The sequence below is a fragment of the Astatotilapia calliptera genome, chromosome 23 (assembly GCF_964374335.1).
Source record: "Astatotilapia calliptera chromosome 23, fAstCal68.1, whole genome shotgun sequence".
Lineage (NCBI taxonomy): Eukaryota > Metazoa > Chordata > Actinopteri > Cichliformes > Cichlidae > Astatotilapia > Astatotilapia calliptera.
This window is the reverse complement of record NC_137443.1, coordinates 41,008,004-41,020,785: the sequence shown is the minus strand read 5'-3', so window position 1 is coordinate 41,020,785 and position 12,782 is coordinate 41,008,004. Positions and strand designations below refer to the sequence as shown.

Below are 12,782 nucleotides of genomic sequence, written 5' to 3'. Positions count from 1 at the left end.
AAAATGGTCCCCAGGGTGATGGGTGTGGGGATTTCTGCTGCTCAGCCATTTTAGGCTGATTTAAGGAATTCACACTGGAATATTAACATTGACAGGTAAAAACTATCCTGTGGCAAGTTTGGTTATATTCCACTGAACACAGTGGAAATGGCAGCCATTTAACACATAGCAGTGGCACAAAAAGGTCCCAAGAAGGCAGGAAGGTTAAAGGTAGGTAACAAAAATAAATGTTTGCTTAATGAAGCTTTTAAAAAATATATTATTTTAGGATTATTTCAGTTTTCTTTTTCAGTGTGTCAAATCTTAATAAATAGTGAGGGTGACAACTGACTGAACATCCAGGGAACAGTTAGCATTTGTTTTTGCCATCCTGTTTTTCTTTAACATCTTACTTGAGCTCCGCAGCACTTGGTCCAGATCACAACCTAAAGATCCCAAAACTTCTCCAACATAAAGGGACACAAACACTCAGGAACTAGATACCTTACCCATTAGTTCACATGGTAGCAGGTGTTAGCTTGACTCCAGCTGATCAGGCTTGGACAAGAAGTTGTGCATTTTAATTTATTTTGGGTAGAATTTGGCACAGGTTGGTGCATTTTTTCCCTATCCCTATCTTTCCATTTCTGAGTTTGTACATCATTTCCCCAAATCCTCTCATCTGGTCTCAGTGCCTCTCACCAGAGATGCAAGAACAGTAGCACAGCTGGATCATCTGACCAATTTTTAATTTGTTATGGCCCACTGCTGTATTGGCTGATCTCAGGTGTCAGGGCAAGACAGAAACAAGAGGTAAAAAGTAAAAAAGTAAAGTCTACATTTTATGCAATATAATAATAATAATAATAATAATAATAATAATAATAATAATTATTATTATTATTATTATTATTATTATTATTAAAGGCATACACAGACCAATGGGATGAACATGAAAAACAACTCTCATGCCTCAGTGGCACCTCATCTCTTCATCTGGTATTTCTGTCAGGCAAGGAGTGAGTTGGGAACTCAAGTATCTTTGAACTAGTTTTTACACCCGAGGTATAAAAGCACTCATTGTTTGATGTCCTTGGAGGGGTTTGCTTTCATTTAGGAAATGTCTGCCATTAACCGTAAAATCGTGTACATGCTATCTAAAGGGTTTCTTAGAAGAGGTATGTTGTTTAGAGTAAACCAGAAACTCAACGGTTACTCTGGGAACCAGACAACTGTACTCCTCAGTGAAACTCTGAGAGCCCTTATCCTTACCAGGGCTTTAATTGCAGAAACAGCCTGCCAAGATGAGGGATTAATGCAGGCAGATTATGAACAAATTCTTTAATTTCTCTTTATCTTGCTCAGCTCTCAGTGTCAGGTTTTATTGGCCTCTATTGGCCTCTTATTGGGATAGAAGTTATATATCATGTGGTTGTATATCATATGCCAGTGAGCTGTAAAAAAGTCTATCCAAATTTCTAAAACTAAGCAAATGCTTGGTTATTTTCTCTTCTGCATTATCTGTTTAGCAGAAGGTGTGGGAGAAGATTGTGGACTTAAAGTAAAAAAAATAAAATAAATCCAGCTTGCTTTAGAAATGCCATTCATGCTCGTTTCCAATTCTGTGCTTTGAAGCTATATGAGAATTAAACAATCAAAAATCATTCCTGTTTACTTTGTGCGCCTTATATTTCCAGTACAACAGGGAATCATGCCACCTGCAGATGTTCTCTGACGACCGAGTTGTTAGTTCCTACCATGTTATCCAATCCATTAATCCATTTGTTTCACTGTGAAGGCATACAATGTTTTAAAGAGTTCAAGCAAACAAGTAACTTATGTTCCTATTGCTTTAAAGTTTGGAGATGACCCATGGAAAATAAGGCTTTTTCCTAATTTGTGTGAACCTGACCGTTGACCTTGAAGCATTACATACTAAAGTTTTATATCTTTACCCTTGTCTTCTATAAGTTGTGAAAGTTTGACATTTTAAGATATATTCATGCATGCGTGATTTTGCAAAACTTTATGGCGTCACTGTGATGCCTCTCCAGGCCTTTTCACAGGATATATTACTTGATATTATTCCTTGAAGTGTTTTTTCCAAGGTCAACTTTGACCTTAAACAATAAATGTCAATGTTAAATACTTAGCCAACCTAGGTACTCATGTCCCACAGGGCCTAGTATATTGCTGTGAAATCTGAAAAATTATGGGTGATATAAAGATTTTACTAACTTTCACATCTGGTATGACCTTGACTTTGACCGATTTTCTTGAAAATTTAATCACCTTGAGCTGTTATTGGTATCTATTGGTTATTGCTATCTACCATCACACAAAATTCGAAAACTCTGGTTGCCACACTGCTAACAAACAGACAAAAAAAATGAATGAAAGAGATTATATCCTCCCTCCCTTCAGGAAGAGAATAGGATGAGTTTTTAAAATTTCTAGTTGGACTATGGTGATTGAAGATTCTAAGTTGAGCCTCATAAATCTGTAGAGCTACAAACTTATATGGCGCCTCCATATTTTTTTGTCCTTTCAGAACCTATAAAGAGTGTTCAGAGTCATGAAAAGTCCCAGCCTGTAAGCTTTGGACTTTCTGACATGTCGACAAACAGGCCTGTAGTCAGCAATGGGACGGGTTCACAGGCACCATCTGCAAGTTCGCCTGAGATAAAAGCACAGAAATGCTTCATCTGCGTTACGGGGATGACCTGTGCCTCCTGTGTGTCCAACATCGAGAGGAACCTGCTCAAACACAGAGGTGAGCGACTTCCAGGGATGAGGCATTTGAACTGAGATGAAGATTGTTGATAAAGTGTACTGTGTTTGTTAACCAGGAATCTTCTCAGTGTTGGTGTCGCTAATGGCCGGTAAGGCAGAGGTGAAGTATGATTCACATGTCCTGGATGCTACTGCAGTGACTGAGCTCATCAAAGACTTGGGCTTTGGTGCCAAAGTGATTGAGGATAATGCAGTAGCACATGGAAAGCTGGACCTCACTGTAAGTCTGCGGGACACCATATAATGCAGAATTTTGTGCAAATTCCACATCACATGTATTTCACATGCAGATAACAGGCATGACGTGCGCATCATGTGTCCACAACATCGAGTCCAAGCTCAACTTAACCAGAGGGATCCTCATGGCTTCGGTCGCACTGGCAACCAACAAAGCTCAGGTTGAGTTTGACCCAGAGGTGCTCGGACCTCGGGATATTATCAAGCTCATCCAGGTGTTTATCACAGGACTTTTAAAAGCTATCTTAAACCTACAATTTTTTACACATGCAATTTCACACCTTGGAGTTTCTCCTCATTTCAGGGTCTTGGATTTGAGGCCAGGCTGGCTACATGGCAGCGTCCCCAGCAAACCATGTGGAAGTCAACCTGACCGCGTAGCTACTCATGCAGCAAGGTGGTTCCCCTCTCTTCCTAATCTGTCTTGGGTGTGTGAGGGCTCAGAGAAGCACTTCCAGTTCATTAAATGCCTCTCACTTCATACCCCATCATTCAAAGTTGTTAAGAATACATCACACTAAGTGTGCATTTATGTCTCATAGTGATGCATTGTACATACTAGGAGTACACTGCTGCTGCTTAGTGTAGTCTAGACCGCGGTCAGCTCCTCGACTAGATGGATGAGGTCCCGATGATACCGAGATTTTTAATTTTGATCATTTAGAGACAAAAAACCTCCATGAGGCTTGCATATTTCTGGTTCATGCTCCAAGCCACGCACATATAAAATTATAATAAATAAGATGTAATGTTAATGGAACACCTTGAAAACCCATCAAATGTCAATGAGAAAGAAATCATGCTGGAACAAGAAGATGTCACAGCGTTAGACAGAAATGAAAATGATCATCCTACATCCCAAAAATCAAAGTAAAAAAATTACTATTGAATTTTACTTGATAACTAAATCAAAACTAATGCACGAGGACAAAAACGATGGTTGACTGCACTGACACTTTTATTAGCAAATAAAAAAACAAAAACAATCATTTTCACTTAGTTATTGAATGTGTATATGATCTGTTTTAATAAGTTATTTATTTTCATATTGTGAAATAGCCTAAAAAACGGACTAAGCATTCTAACTTTGTGCTATTCAGTCAGTCCCATACATGAACATGGACACACACTTGATCTTGTTTTATCTCATGGTTCTTCTGTTTGTTTCTGTTTTTAACGTAGAGATTTGTGATGCTGTGTTTTCTGACCACAGTCCTGTGATGCTTCAAGTTCCTCTTGCCCGTACCTCAGTTAAACCGCGCTGCTGCTCGCCGCTGTCGTATTTTTGACCCGTCCACTGCTGAGCAGTTTTTAACAGTTTTTAACCAGAACTGTAAAATCCCGGAGCTTTTGTGCAGCCAGACTGAGGAACTGAGCTCATGGTTTTATTCCACCTACCAGATTGCTTTGGACACTGTGGCTCCGTTAAGAACCAGGCAGCCTAAAACTAAATCTGACCCCTGGCTGAAGGCTGTCAGACGCAAGTGCTGTCGAGCTGAGCGTGAATGGAAACAAGCTACAAGTGTCATTCCAGATGCTAAAGGACTGTTGGCATCAATATCAAAAAACTGTAAAAGATACCAAAAGACAACACTTATCTGACATTATTTCATCAAACTGTCGCAACCTGCATGTTTTATTTAACCCTAGAACACTATCGCTATAAATAGTAACACGATCACTAATGCCGGGTGATTTTTACCCGGTATAATATAACCAATGAAAAGTAATCAAATATATCAAAATATGACAACACATGACAAATTAGAGTGGTCTTCTTTTACTTTCAACTGTGCCATGTCTAACAAAATGAAAAATAAAACTCCTAAAACAAAATAATGACTCTGGAAAGCTGGTGTTTGGTCCACCCATTCCTGGGACATTTGAGACTTCCCTGGTGATGGCACAGACTCCTCGACACGCAAACAGCTGCAGGAGTGAGAAATCATGTAAATGTATTTTCTCGGGTGTAAATCACCCAGCGATAGTGTTCTAGGGTTAAAACCATTAACTCTGTTCTTAGTGCACCACATACTGACTGCAGCCTGTAAACGTTTTTTTAAACACTTTTTTATTGAGAAGGTCTCCTCCACCAGGGTTCAAATCTCTTGGCAGCCCTACTGAGACCCCCAATGTGTATTTAGATACCTTGACACAGTACGTTAAACCAGCTGTGACAAACCTGGAGGTCAAAGTGAACTCTGACCTGAAGCTTGACAGTCAGATTAAGGCAGTGGTAAAATCAAGCTTCTTTCAGCTCAGGCAGCTGATAAAATAAAGACATTTATTTCACAGCAGCACTTTGAGACAGTTATCCACGCCTTTGTTAGCACTCGGCTGGATTACTGTAATGCACTTTATATAGGGATCAGTGCTTCATACGTTACTCGTTTACAGTGGCGTGTCCAGCGGAGTGGCCTTGGGGGGCAGAGGCCACCCCCCCAACCAGACTGGCCACCCCAGGTGCCACCCCGAAGCTAAAACAATAAAATTTAATGAAATATCAAATGTACGATTATGGCTTCACAGTGAAGCTCAGATGTCTGAGGGTAAGTGAATGCAGCACCGGCTTCTGCACTATGAGCATCATGTTAGCAAAGGTAGGAGAGCCAAGCACGAAAGACGGCACCACAGAAAACGTTTTTTCAGCGAAAGATTAACAAGTTAACATAGCTGGACTAGCCATCGGACATTTGCACAGTGGGCTGATGACTTTTTTTTTTTTTTTTTTTTGTAACGGCATGAACAATGAGAGGTGGTGGATTGGCCAGATGCTGGCCGATGTGTAAAAATAACTCAGTTGTTTGGTGGTGGCTATGGCGGGGCTTCCACAGAGGCAACAGATGGATGAGGGAAGGGGAGGCAGGAGGAGCAGAGACCTGAGGCGGCCGCCGGTTCGAGTGTCAGGTGAACTGAACTTGAGGTAAGAAGTTATGACCTGCAGTCTATCTGGGTCAGATATAAACCAAGTTTAGGTGGAGTTTATTTTCGTTGTGCTGACTTTTTACAGTCAGTTACAATAACTCGTACTGCGTGAGCTAGCATGACGGAGTTTCTATACAGCTGTTCGGTTGCTATGATGTTACTGATAGTGAACTTTATTTTATTCATAAGGTTAGTTAGTAGAGTTGCCAACGGCTCCTTAAAAAGTGGAATGGTCCCTCATTCAGAGAAAATATTACGGGTTTCGTATTGAGCTGAGAAGAGACGCAGTTTGTCCCGTACTTTAGCTAGAATGGGAAAAGACACAAAGCTGGAGTTATTCTGTCTTTACGCTGCACAGCTGCCTCTTCTCACATTCTCTCCCCCTCCCTCTCCTGTTGCTACTTCAATCATGAAACTGATCAATGATCAGCTGATCGGCTTTTCTCTCTTGTTTGTTTATCGCCCACTTTGCACCAGAAACAGGAAACCAGCAGATGTCGCGCTAAACAACAGCAGCACGTTTAAGCTTGATCAGCTGTTGTTAGAATTTATTGAATATTAATTTCTAGTATCAGCTGATGTTTGCTGGAGCCACAGCTGTAAAGCTGCTGGTCATGATGTCGGTTTGGATATGTGGTGAGAGGGAAACATGAAGATGAAACCAGGAGATGTCCTTACTGAATCATCAGAGCTGTGATGGAGAAACAGGTTTACCTTTTAGGTGACATGAATGAGTTGAAGGGAAGTTATGAACTGTTTCTGAGAGACAAATAACACCAGCATCCTTTTTTTATGTAGCTGACAGCTGGTAACTGTGCAGGGGCGGATCTAGGAAAGTTTTGCCAGGGGGGCAGGTAGGGTATTAACAGGGAGAGGGGGGCACAAAGAAATACTTTTCTTTCTTATTCTCATTTCAAATATTTAGCTTTTATTAAATAATTATCTAAATCTTACAACCAAAGTTTTTATCTGACATAAATGTATAGAAACCATACATATACCAACAAGACAGTGTACATATGGAAAAGATATATATAAATTTTATAAAGTTTGTAAATGTCTTGTGTGAAACTTGTATGAAAAGCATACAAGAGTAAAAACAGATATAAGATCCCTTGAAAGATTATATAATGAATCTTGTATGTTTTGGATACTTACTAAAACAATATATGAAAGTAATGAGAAAGTGGCCACTTTCATGAGTAAATCATATACGTTTTTACTATTTCTTTTCCATATGGGACTGTCACAACAGCATTTGTTTTCATTCAAAGGCTTTATGGCTTTAATACCTGGTGGGCTGGTCTGTAGTGAAAATGCCCAATTTTTTTGTCCCAGTCCAGCCCTGCAGGTTAATACTGGCAGTGTCACCATGCCAGCTGACTGTATTTCATCATCAGCCAGTGTTGTTCTTTATACATCAATATTACCAAAGTTTACCATAAGGCAGCATAGAAAGTATTTACTTGCTTTCAGGTGTTATTCAAATGTTAGTCTTTTCAGTTGTTTCCCCACTTTTTCCTGTTTCAAAATCAAACACCAGTTTGTGAGAAGATTATCTTCTTTTTTTAATAGGCATTGGTTTTGCATTGGCATTGGCTAATTTGTCAATTGTTTGTTACAAATGTTCGTATTTTAATATTCAAAAATGTTTTTGCCCAAAACATATGTGCACTACATGTCAGTAAAAATACTATGCAAATATTGATGTCCTTGACTGCTGAATAAACACTGACTGATTGTATCTCTTGTACTTTATCAACGAAGTATCTAAAAACTTTGCACCGTAGTGGTTAAAATCTCATTCTAATAAGAGTTAAAAGCGCATTTGGTTATTAGGTTTATAAGATTATTGAATTATGGTTAACGGTTGGTAGAATTTTTTTTAAACATTATCTGCCAATTACATCTGGCACCCTTCTCCAAATCTGTGCCCCTACCTGGCCCCCTAACAAAAATTTTCTAGACACGCCACTGTTAAGGCCTGACTGGTGGCATTGGTGCCCATTGCTTTACTGTGCTGTTGGATGTGTATGTGGGCTATCCCTTGTACCTGACATTTGACTGGGCATCACTGTGTTGCTATGGCATGATCCTGGTAGTTGTTGTTAATAAAACAATAACAAATTCAAATTCAAACATTGCTGCATTCTTCTGTCACTGAGGATTCCAAACCTGCACTCAGTCTCCTCATTACTTTGGTACTGAACAGACAAACTTTGGAGCTCCTGCAAACTTTATTCACAAACTGCAACTATTTTACACAAATCTGCGACTGACAACAAGCACAGAGACTTCAAACAATCACTGAAGTAAGGACTGAAAGATTTACTTTTAAACAATAATGATTAAGACCTTTTTCGTAAGGTTGTTTTCCCTTGATTGCCAGCTGTTACTGTTTTTATCTTCATATCTTTCATATTTGTCCACCTAAACAATGCTTTAATGATACAGTTTGAGAAGTTTGATATGAATTTATCCAACTGACTTGAAAATGAAACTGACAACTGTCCTGTAATCTTACACAGAGAAACCAAATCCTGCGTCTTTGCCTTGACAGACGCCTAAAATGGCTCGAGCTGTGGTAAGTTACCCTTCACTGTGTCTGTTTCTAAACATTAAATCGTGTGAATTTTTAAAGAAAAATCCAACAACAACAACAATAATATGTAACAGAGCAAAACGTCAGATGACTTGAATGTTCCTCTGCAACACAAGATCCCTTTGGCTCAAAGTCTGCCTCCTCCACAGGCAAAGGAGAAGCTCCCACACTCATCCGATGCAGACCGTTGTGCTCTGGACAATGAAGTTCCCGCTTTCATGTTCAGACCTATCAGTGCACCTGCATGTGAGCTCCCAAGTCCACCACCTGCTGATGCCAGCTTTCATTCAAAGGACACAAACAAGATCATTCACCCAGATTTGAAAAATGATCGTTCATCCCTGGATGATGAAGTGGCGTTTTTCATGTTTCCTACTGATGTTCCTCTGGCTCCGAGACCTCCACCCACTGCAGAGTTACGTCTCTGCAGAAAGCGCAGATATTCTGCTGTTTTTTCTGTGGAGGATGAAGAGGAACATTTGATGCCTAAACGCATGAGGCTGATGAGTTCTGATGTTCCAGTTTCTTCAGTTCCTCCACCTGCTGATGCCAGCTTTCATTCAAAGGACACAAACAAGATCATTCATCCAGATTTGAAAAATGATCGTTCATCCCTGGATGATGAAGTGGCGTTTTTCATGTGTCCTACTGATGTTCCTCTGCCTCCGAGACCTCCACCCACTGCAGAGTTACGTCTCTGCAGAAAGCGCAGACATTCTGCTGTTTTTTCTGTGGAGGATGAAGAGGAACATTTGATGCCTAAACGCATGAGGCTGATGAGTTCTGATGTTCCACTTTCTTCAAGTCCACCACCTGCTGATGCCAGCTTTCAGTCAAAGGACACAGACAAGATCATGCATCCAGATTTTAAATATGATTGTTCATCCCTGGATGATGATTTGGCCTTTTTAATGTCTCCTCTGCCTCTGACACCTCCACCCATTGCAGAGTTAGGTCTGGGCAGAAAGCGCAGATATTCAAGTGTTTTTTCTGTGGAGGATGAAGAGGAACATTTGCCTCAGCCTAAACGCATGAGGCTGATGACTTGGGATGTCTCTAAGTCTCCAGCTGCTGAAAAGAAGTATGTTTGCTTTCCGTGTCCTGAAGATAAGAGGTCTGAGTTACCTCTCAGCTCCCCCCAAGGCCATCCACCATCACCGGTCAATAATAATGACACTGACCAGTGTACCATTCTGCTGCCTCCTGAAATCCCAGTACCTCCAAGTCCTGCCCCTGTTGGAGTTCTAGAAACTGTTGACTTTCCTTGTGTTGATAATTAAATACGTGTTTGTAGTAATAAATTAATTTTTGAGCATATACATGTTGAGATGATTCGGTTGCTTATGATGGTTATAATTATCCAAACAGTATTATTCCTAATAAGATCTTTACTTTTTCTACTTATTTTCTCCATGAACTATTTTGATGTCTATTTTGAAGATCCACTCATATCGTGACAGTATGCTTATTCTCAGTAGAGTGTATAGCCACATCTGAAGAAAGAATAAATTAAAGTCACTCATTAACAACTTACCACATACGCCGGAGCTGAATTCAAGATGTAAGCAGACGTTTCACAGATATCTTGGTTGTCTTTCCATTTCCTACACTAACGGTATCCTGAGAATTGTCTTATACAGCTGACATAAAGGTGAAATTTGATGACTTAATCTAAGCATCATCAGCTTAAATGCAAATGAATCCACTGTACTTGAGGTAACCTAGAGCTGGGCGATAGAACGATAACGATATGTATCGCGATATAACTTTTTCTCGATAGAAAAATTAAACTATCGCGATAGACCTCGCCGCTCTTGTCCTCTTAAAAAAAAAAGAGAACAGCCAATCCAAATTAAGTAGCGCAGAGCCGAACCAATCACAGCCGCAGCGTCACGTCACGTGACTTGTTACGTACAGCACAAGTGCCAAGCCGCACATGTGTATTTGTTTAGGAAGCAGCCAGCCACCATACCCCCCGGGTAATGGAGGAAATGAGTGTGCCGACTAGAAAAATCAACCGAGCGTGACTGAAGAAAAAACAGATGATGGTTCCAATGCCGGAGAGATTGTCGAACAGAAGAGCCATAGAAGTTCCGTAGTGTGAAGGTATTTCGGCTATTTCAAGTCTGACAAAAAACAGAGTAGCGTGCACTGTAAATTGTGCCGAAAGCAAGTCTGGAAATACAATAAACTGGTGCATGCGCTACGTTCACACGTACCCGGGTATTTTTGAAAACGCAGATTTTTCTATGCGTTTGCACCTTTCGTCCACACGTAAATGGCGTTTTTGGTCACTGAAAACGAAGATTTTTGAAAACTCTGTTTTTGCATTTACGTGTGGACTAGAAAAACGGAGAAAACGCAGCGTCAAAGGTGTGCGCATTTTTTGACGTCACACTGTGCGCCACGTTATTGTTTCGGTGAAATGAATTTCTACAATACTGTTACTGTTAATTCTACTCTCTGCAGTGTTTAAATGCTTACATATACACACAGTTACTGTCCCTCCACGCATACGACTCGGTTCTGCTTCTATGCCCCAGCTTTGTTTACTTTTTCCCACCGAGGCTTCTAGACTTCAGGGGCCTGTTCTTCGTACCTCGCTAAGTAAGTTAGCTGGATTAGATTGTTGACGATTTCGCGTGATCCCGGATCGTTCGGTTCCCCGAAGCTCATCCGGGACTTGCTGTCATAGCAACAGAGCCGTAAGCGTAAACCTGCTCGGGAGCAGGTTTACTTTATGTAAACAGGATTAGATCGCGGCCACGCAGGTATGTCCGCTTCATTTATACGAAAGCAACAGCGATATTCCACCACTGTTTCACCATAAATAAATAACATCAATGTAACTAAAGATAATGCAGCACTTGATCCTTTTAATGATGTCACACAGATACATACAGGTCATTTCCTAAAAAAGGGAAATGAACTATTAACATTCTATTACATGTATGTGATTATTACAGATGTAATTCATATTTCAGAGTAGTAATTGTAAATTACTTCGTGTAATCAAGATGAGAGACCACGGCTATAAAAGCGAAAGTGGATTTGGGAAGCCTGTCGCAGCCATGTCCTGTCCGTATACGCGAGCCACCCATTGCGGAAGGTGCAAGATTGATAAGGAGAGTCCTCAGAATCCAGCGTATATTGCGGGATAGACAGGATCCTTTAGCTCAGCGCGACAGTGTGCTCATTGAGAGATATCGATATTCCCGTGAGGGTATTATTTACTTAACCAACTTGTTGACGAGGGGGTGCAGGACCACCACCTGTATTTTTTTCCTCTGCCCTTTTCTTGGTTGCTGTTATGAACAAACTAACAGAGTATTACAGGGCAGTATTACCTTGCCAAGAGACGCAAAGCAATCTAAGAGATAAATATTACCATTCTGTAGAATACTCCTGTATTCCACTTTTACTTGTTCCCATGTTCTTGTGGGTCCTGTTGTGGCTCTAATGTGAAAGGGGATATAATATAACATATTATAATATAATATAATGCCATATGATATTGGACAATATAGTGTCATATGATAGATCTACCCTACCGCCTACTGGTGTTGGCCAGAGGGGCCGATGGCGCGATATGGCAGCCTGGCTACAACCGTAGCTGCCTCCACCAGTGTGTGAATGTGGGAGTGAATGAATAGTGGTATCGTAAAGCGCTTTGGGTGCCTTGGAAAGCGCTATATGAACCCAATCCATTATTATTAGTATTATTATTAAATTACCTACGAGTTGGATTTGTCAGCAACTTTCTGCCAGCCCTCTCTCCTTGCTTCTGCAGCCTTTGCAGTGTTCTCTTGCGTTTTAATTAAACTCTGAAACTCCTGAAATCCCTCACTCATGAGTTCTTGCTCTGCTGCTGGAAAATACCGAGCACGCCCCTTCGACATTTTCGCCGACCAATCAGCGGGTTGCCGATCAATGTTTCTACTATCGATGCGTAGCCCCTTTTACGACACCCAGTGATGTCACATTACTGCGTCCAGCTGTACTAATCGTCAACAGCAGGCGTGTTCGGGGAACCGGATTAGCGAGCTCACGGTTAGCGGGATGGTTTGGTCTTGGATGTGTCATTTGATCTTGGATGTAGTAAGCGACGTACGAAGAACAGGCCCCAGATTGGCCAACATTTCTGCACGGTTAGGAATCTAGCGCCACCTGCTGCTTTGGCATGTTCATAGCAGCGTTTTCCTTCATTTCTTCCTTTATGTGTGGACGGGATTATTTTTTAAAACGA

The 12,782-nt window shown here is 40.8% G+C and overlaps 1 protein-coding gene across 3 annotated transcripts; it reads left to right on the top strand.

Moving 5' to 3' along the window:
• Nucleotides 1-975: 975 nt before the first annotated feature.
• On the top strand, nt 976-9,845 carry LOC113017725 (copper-transporting ATPase 2-like). Of its 3 annotated transcripts, none has more exons than XM_080297422.1 (6): nt 976-2,752; nt 2,829-2,992; nt 3,063-3,224; nt 3,314-3,406; nt 8,463-8,518; nt 8,686-9,845. In XM_080297422.1, the coding sequence occupies exons 5-6, from the start codon at nt 8,504-8,506 to the stop codon at nt 9,814-9,816; spliced, it is 1,146 nt and encodes a 381-aa protein (XP_080153548.1). In that variant the 5' UTR covers nt 976-2,752; nt 2,829-2,992; nt 3,063-3,224; nt 3,314-3,406; nt 8,463-8,503; the 3' UTR covers nt 9,817-9,845. The 3 variants fall into 3 exon arrangements, with proteins under 3 accessions (XP_080153548.1, XP_080153549.1, XP_026016622.2); XM_080297423.1 differs by having other exon boundaries at nt 981-2,752; XM_026160837.2 differs by lacking the exons at nt 976-2,752; nt 2,829-2,992; nt 3,063-3,224; nt 3,314-3,406 and having other exon boundaries at nt 7,183-8,518.
• Nucleotides 9,846-12,782: the final 2,937 nt, after the last annotated feature.